Source organism: Rattus rattus, chromosome 11 (assembly GCF_011064425.1).
Source record: "Rattus rattus isolate New Zealand chromosome 11, Rrattus_CSIRO_v1, whole genome shotgun sequence".
Lineage (NCBI taxonomy): Eukaryota > Metazoa > Chordata > Mammalia > Rodentia > Muridae > Rattus > Rattus rattus.
Window position 1 is genome coordinate 56,062,729 of NC_046164.1, and position 6,510 is coordinate 56,069,238.

Below are 6,510 nucleotides of genomic sequence, written 5' to 3' on the forward strand. Positions count from 1 at the left end.
TTGTGGGCACAGTTGATGGCAGTCTCCTAAGCGCTTTATTGAAATCCAGAGTGTCTAAGCTAGTTCCCCATGTTCTCTCCTAGTTGCTGGATGGCCTGGGAACCGTCCTTGGGAGCCTTCTACGGACCTGCCAGCTTCATCACCTTTGTAAACTGTATGTATTTTCTAAGCATATTTATTCAGTTGAAAAGACACCCTGAACGCAAATACGAGCTCAAGGAGCCGGCAGAAGAGCAGCAGAGATTGGCAGCCAATGAAAATGGTGAAATCAATCCTCAGGACTCCATGTCTTTGTCTCTCATCTCTACATCCACATTGGAAAATGAGCACAGCTTTCAGTCCCAGCTTTTGGGGGCCAGCCTTACTCTGCTTTTGTATATCACCTTGTGGATGTTCGGGGCCATGGTGGTCTCTCTGGATTACCCTTTAGACTTGGTTTTCAGCTTCTTCTTTGGAGCCTCTTGTCTAAGCTTCAGTGCTTTCATCATGGTGCACCACTGCATCAACAGGGAGGACGTGAGACTTGCATGGATCATGATGTGCTGCCCGGGACGGGGCTCCTACTCAGTGCAAGTCAATGTCCAGCCTCCCAACTCAAGTGCGACTAACGGAGAGACTCCAAAGTGCACCAATAGCAGCGCAGAGTCTTCATGCACAAACAAAAGCGCATCGAGCTTCAAAAACTCTTCCCAGGGCTGCAAGCTAACGAACTTGCAGGCTGCTGCGGCACAGTACCACAGCAATGCCTTACCTGTGAATGCCACACCTCAGCTTGATAACAGTCTGACCGAACACTCGATGGATAACGATATTAAAATGCATGTGGCTCCTTTAGACGTGCAGTTTCGAACAAACATGCATCCAAGCCGCCATCATAAAAACCGAAGTAAGGGACACCGGGCCAGCAGGCTCACAGTCCTGCGAGAGTATGCCTATGATGTCCCAACGAGCGTGGAAGGGAGCGTGCAGAACGGCGTACCTAAAAGCCGGCCAGGCAGCAGTGAAGGACATTCGAGGAGTAGGAGAGCTTATCTGGCCTATAGAGAGAGACAGTACAACCCACCCCAACAAGACAGCAGTGATGCTGGTAGCACGCTTCCCAAAAGTGGCCGAAACGTTGAAAAGCCTCTTTCCACTAGTAGTAAGAAAGATGCGCCAAGGAAGCCAGCGGCAGCTGACCTTGAAAGCCAGCAGAAATCGTACGGCCTGAACTTAGCTGTTCAGAATGGCCCAGTTAAAAGCCATGGGCAGGAAGGACCCTTGCTAGCTACGGATATTACTGGTAACGTTAGGACGGGGTTGTGGAAACATGAAACAACTGTGTAGCATTGCGTGGGCTTCCAAGACAGACGGTGAAACTGTGACACTCACATTCCTTTAAGCTATGAACTCTTAGAAACAAACTGTTTACAGCCACCTTAGGGATACAAAACAGTTCTGAATATTCTTGTGAGTTTTGGGATTTACTTATTTTATATTCCTAAATTGCCCTTCCCCAGAGGTTAAAAACATGTTTTAAACATTGTTTTACTTATCAAAGTATCAATAAGATATTTTGGAAGTTGAAAATATAATTTCTTAGAATCTGTTATATCTACTTAACATTTGAGGTTTGTATTTAATAAAATAAATAGAAGTTTGTCATTGTGCTGGTGGTTTATGTTTACATAAAAAGCATGTGAGGAGCTGGTGAGATGGCTCCATGGGTTAAAGGCGCTGCCTGCCAAGCATCCTGGTTTGTCGGTTGTAAACTGACCTCATCCATGGGTGGAAGGAGACACCTCTCATAAGTGGTCCTCTGGCCTGCATGTGGCTTCCACCACACATACATACATACATACATACATACATACATACATACATATACATACATGCATGCATCATATGTGCACACACATACATATACATACATCATACACATACTTGCATACATATACACAATATACATACTTATACACACATGCATACATTATACATGCATACACACATACATACAAATATACACATACATACACATACCTCATACACATATATACATACATGCACATACATCATACATATATGCATGCATTTTGAGAGCATTTCATCTGTATTATAATAAAGTTTGTGAAATGGTGTTTTTCAAGGTGAATCAAGCATAAATAATCATCAGATGAACTCTTGGCTTAACTCTACTGAATATAACATTTATGTCAAAGGATTTCTGAGTTAATCTCACAGAGTCATTTTTAAAAATGGAAATACCATTGGAACCTGTTGTGTAAATTGCATATTTTTGCCATATCGCTTTGATCCTATCGATGTTATTTTCCACAGTTTCATGGCTTTTCAGTAGTTTATGTTTGAGTTAAAGTTGATCTTTGCTTCCTACCCCTTTTCTCCTTCCTTTCTCCTACAGGGTCTCATATACCTTAGGCTGAACCCCCACTTGCTGTATACCTGAGTATGACTCCCATTCTTTCTCTTGCTGAGATGACAGATATGTACCATTAGGTCCAATTTACATAGTGCTGGGACCCAGACTCGGGGCTTTGTTCATGCTGGTCAGGTGTTTTACTAACCGGGTCGCATCTGTAGCCTTGAGTTTAACTTCTTAGCGGTTGTTCTTGGTGTTCTGCACAGGTACTGTTCTTTGAATACAGAGAAGCTCTCAATGACGCTCCCCTTCACTCCGGAGTCTCCTAGATTGGCCTTTATATCGGTTGCCTTATGCTTTGTGTTTAACTGACAGAGTTCTTGACTTTATGCTAAAGCACTGGCCTTCATATTCCATGTCAATAGGAGACAATTGTGATAACAGGGACATCATTAGTTAGAGCTCAGTGGTCCTTAGCCATTTAGATCCCTAGTCTGATAAGGTCTCTCTCCTGTCAGATATGGTGCTATGGGGGGGAAAGTCACACAGCTTAGAAATAGAAGTCTCAAAGTTTACATCAATAGCACATGTTCAGCTTACCTTAAATGTCAGACTCAGAGAGGAGTGCTCACTCCTGTGGGCATCCTCAGCCAAAGTACACTTCAGTCGTCGGGGTGCTGCCAGAGAAAACAACTGGTTTTTGGTTTGCAATAATAAAACTGACACTTAGGTCTAAGCCTTTATTGCATGTGATGCCAGGTCTTGAGACAGTCACTTTTGGTAAGGAAACAAGGCAAGCAGTCAGCAGATTGTTGTTGGTACACTGTCTACTTTTCAGCCAAGTGCTGGAAACTGAGGGACAGAGCCAAAGAGCCGAGCTAATGTCTCTTATTGCTTATCTGGTTTCTCTGACACAGCTCCGTCTGTTAGTGTAGTGTTCAGGCTGCTTCACTGTACTTTGCTCAGCTCTGCTCCTGAAGAGAACGTCACTGTCGTGCTTTCCCCAGCACTTGATAAAAACCACGAGGAAACTCACTTCCCGAAAGTGTTCTGTTTGGTTTGTGTTACTAATTTAAGCAACACGGACAGGTTATGAAAGAAGTCATTCAATTGGAGGAAATGAGGCATCTACTTTTATTTTTTTTTCAAATTTGCTTTTTTTTTTTCCTTGATCCAGAGCATCATGCAGTTCATACTCACCTGAATTCTGCATGTAGCTAGGGATAGCCCTGGGCCCCTGTTCCTCTTGCCTCCTTTCCTCCAACTACTGGAGAAGATTTCAGTATTGAGTGACCGCCTGGGCAACCTAAGTGGGGAGGGTTATTTTGACACGGAAAGCAGTGAGTAATGGCTTTCTCCATCCGTCGTATTTGGTGGAATTAAATTTTGATGTTTCTGTATAGGGTATGAAAAATGCATTTCTTTTACCTCAACCTTTCTCATTCATGATTTATGGCCTGTTGCTGTCTGAGATTTGTGTATTTCTCATAGAATTATAACCTATTAAGAGGTATTTCAGTCTATCAGCACTTCATTTTTCTCATTAAAAAGATTTGACAACCAAGATTTCACAAATTTTTGAGTTTTTGAATTTCTACTGAGTTACCCCCATTTCCGGGATGGGGGCCTCTTTTCTAATGGTAGAGCCATTGTACCTAGAGCTGCCTTTGTGTTTGTTGCCCCAGGGGAGCTCACTCTGTATTATTTCCTCTGATTGTACATATATCTTGGTTGCTATGAGTTTTATAGCGAAACTTAGTTGGTAATATATTTATTATATGAAGGTTATTCTTTAAACTATGCCATATGACAAGAGTGACACGCTTTATGTGTATACTTTATTACATTTGTATTCGTTATTTCGTGATGGGATGGCATGAGTGGAAGTCAGAGGACGACTTCAGGAGTTGACTCTTCTACTGTGTAGGGTCAAGGTATCAAACTCAGGCTGTCAGATTTGTGACAAGTTCTTTGCGTTCTTGAGCCATCTTGCCAATCCTACATTACATACTATTAACTTATATTTATGTAACTCAATGTTATATGGATCTATATTTTCTATGTTTGGTTTAATATTATTCTCATCATTATTATTAATTTATTCTCTCATATGTTATGTCCCTCCTACAGTTTCCCCTCCTTCTTCTCTTCCCAGTCCATCCCCCACATCTCCTCCCTTCCCCATCCACTCATCCTTTTTCCCTTCAGAAAAGGGCAGGCCTCCTAGGAATATCAACCAAACATGGCATATCAAGTTGCAGTAAGATTAGATATCTTTCCTCATTAAGTCTGGCCAGAACAATCCAGTAGGAGGACAAAGGTTCCAAAAGCGAGCAAGAGTGTCAGAAACCCCTTCCTCTTTCAGAGCCCCAGAAAAACACCAAGCTAACAACTGTAACATAGGCAGAGGACCTAGGTAAGACTCATACAGGCTCCCTGATGGTCAGTTCAGTCTGAGAACCCATAAGCTGAACATGAATTGCTGTTATGTATATAACATGTAAATAGCATAAATTTGGAAATCAGTTAATCACCTAATAACCATCTGAAATATTAATAAACACTTGCTTTAGCACTTAATTCTAGTACTCATACACAAAAGTACTTAAAAAGTAGGTGAGTTCCAGCAACTGACAGAAAAAGATACAGAGACCCACAGCAAAACATAGTGGAGCTGTCAAATTCTGGTGAAGAGTGAGTAGGTAGATGGAGAAGGCAAGGTGTGTCTGCATGCTGATTGGGTTCGCTGAACTTGGTTGGGAACTTAAAAATGGAGGAAGGAAGCAAACAGCTATGTGGTGGTTTAAATATGCTTGGCCTAGGACTAGCAGTATTAGGATGCATGATCTTGTTGGAAGAAGTCTGCCACCCTGGGAGTGGTCTTGAGACCATCTTTCTAGCTGTGGAAGTCAGTCTTCTGTTTTCCTTAGGAACAAGATGAATTCTCAGCTCCTCCAGTGCCGTGCCTGCCTGGATGCTGCCATGCTCCTGCCTTGATAGTGGACTGAACCTATGACCCTGTAAACATGCCTCAATTAAATGTTGTCCCTTTAAAAGTTGCTTTGGTCCTGGTGCCTGTTCACAGCAGTAAACCCCTAAGACAGAAATTGGTACCAGGGACTGGGATATTGCTGTGATTGGCCTGACCATGGTTTTGCTTGGAGGACTTTGGATTTGGAAAGCCATCCTAGTAGGAATATGGTGCTGAGTATGATTTGAACTCTGGAGATTATTCTTAGGCTGTTTTGGTGAAGGACGATGCTGCTCTTTGCCCTTGTCTGAAGAGTCTGCCTGAAGCTAAGGTAAAGAGATTTTGATTAATTACATTGACAAAGGAAGTCTGAGAAAAGTCCAGCATAGACTTTGCCCTCTGGTTTACTCTCATGAAGGGTGTTTTAATCCAGCATAGCAAGCTTAGAAAGGAAAAATATAAAATGTATGGTTCAAATAACAAAACGGCACCAGGAAGTGGAATGGAGCTAAACCCTGTGTTTATTTTATAATTAAAATTACCTTATTAACATTAAGAGTTAAAATGAGTATGTGAAACTAATTTTAATAAAAGATTCTATTTAAATCCAGAAAAAAGAAGGTAAACAAATTAAGGGAGTGGCCTGCCCTATGATCCTATCTTTTCTATGTGTCTATGTCTCTCCTCTATTCTTTGTCTTGTCATTCTAGTCGGTCAAGTCCCAGCTGAGTGGACTAAGAAGCCTTAGCTGAGGTCTCCTTTCACTGAAGGTGGAAGAGACTGTGAAGATGGACTCGGTACTATTAAGTAGCTCTCATTTTTGCAGGCGGTGACCATCCACTCCCCTTTCATAAGGCTGAGTGGTTAGCCTTGATTCTACATATCCCTTCAGCATCATCGAAGAAGGAAACTTTGCTTCATGCTGACAGGACTCAGGTTGACCTTCCGATTGCGTCCTATTTATAAAGTGATAGAGAATGTGTATGTGTGCATTTTATCCATCACCTGCCTCTGCCATCTGGGTTAATCCATTATCTGCCTCTGCCATCTGGTGTGAGAAGATGCTAAAGACCTTTATCAGAGATCCCGGGTATCTTTAAAAGACACAGAGTATTTTTAGAGATTCTTCAGCTCCCTAGGCAGCTTCCTTTAACAGTGCAAAGAGTCTAACTAATACAATTTC

General features: G+C 42.1%; 1 protein-coding gene across 1 annotated transcript in view; it reads left to right on the plus strand.

Moving 5' to 3' along the window:
- The window catches only part of Adgra3 (adhesion G protein-coupled receptor A3), a 93,784-nt gene extending 92,139 nt beyond the window's left edge, over positions 1–1,645 (plus strand). The window contains exon 19 of the mRNA XM_032916124.1: positions 84–1,645. Coding sequence (XP_032772015.1) covers positions 84–1,326 — 1,243 coding nt within the window. The 3' untranslated portion in view covers positions 1,327–1,645. The remainder of the gene's footprint in view (positions 1–83) is intronic.
- The last annotated feature ends 4,865 nt before the right edge of the window (positions 1,646–6,510 follow it).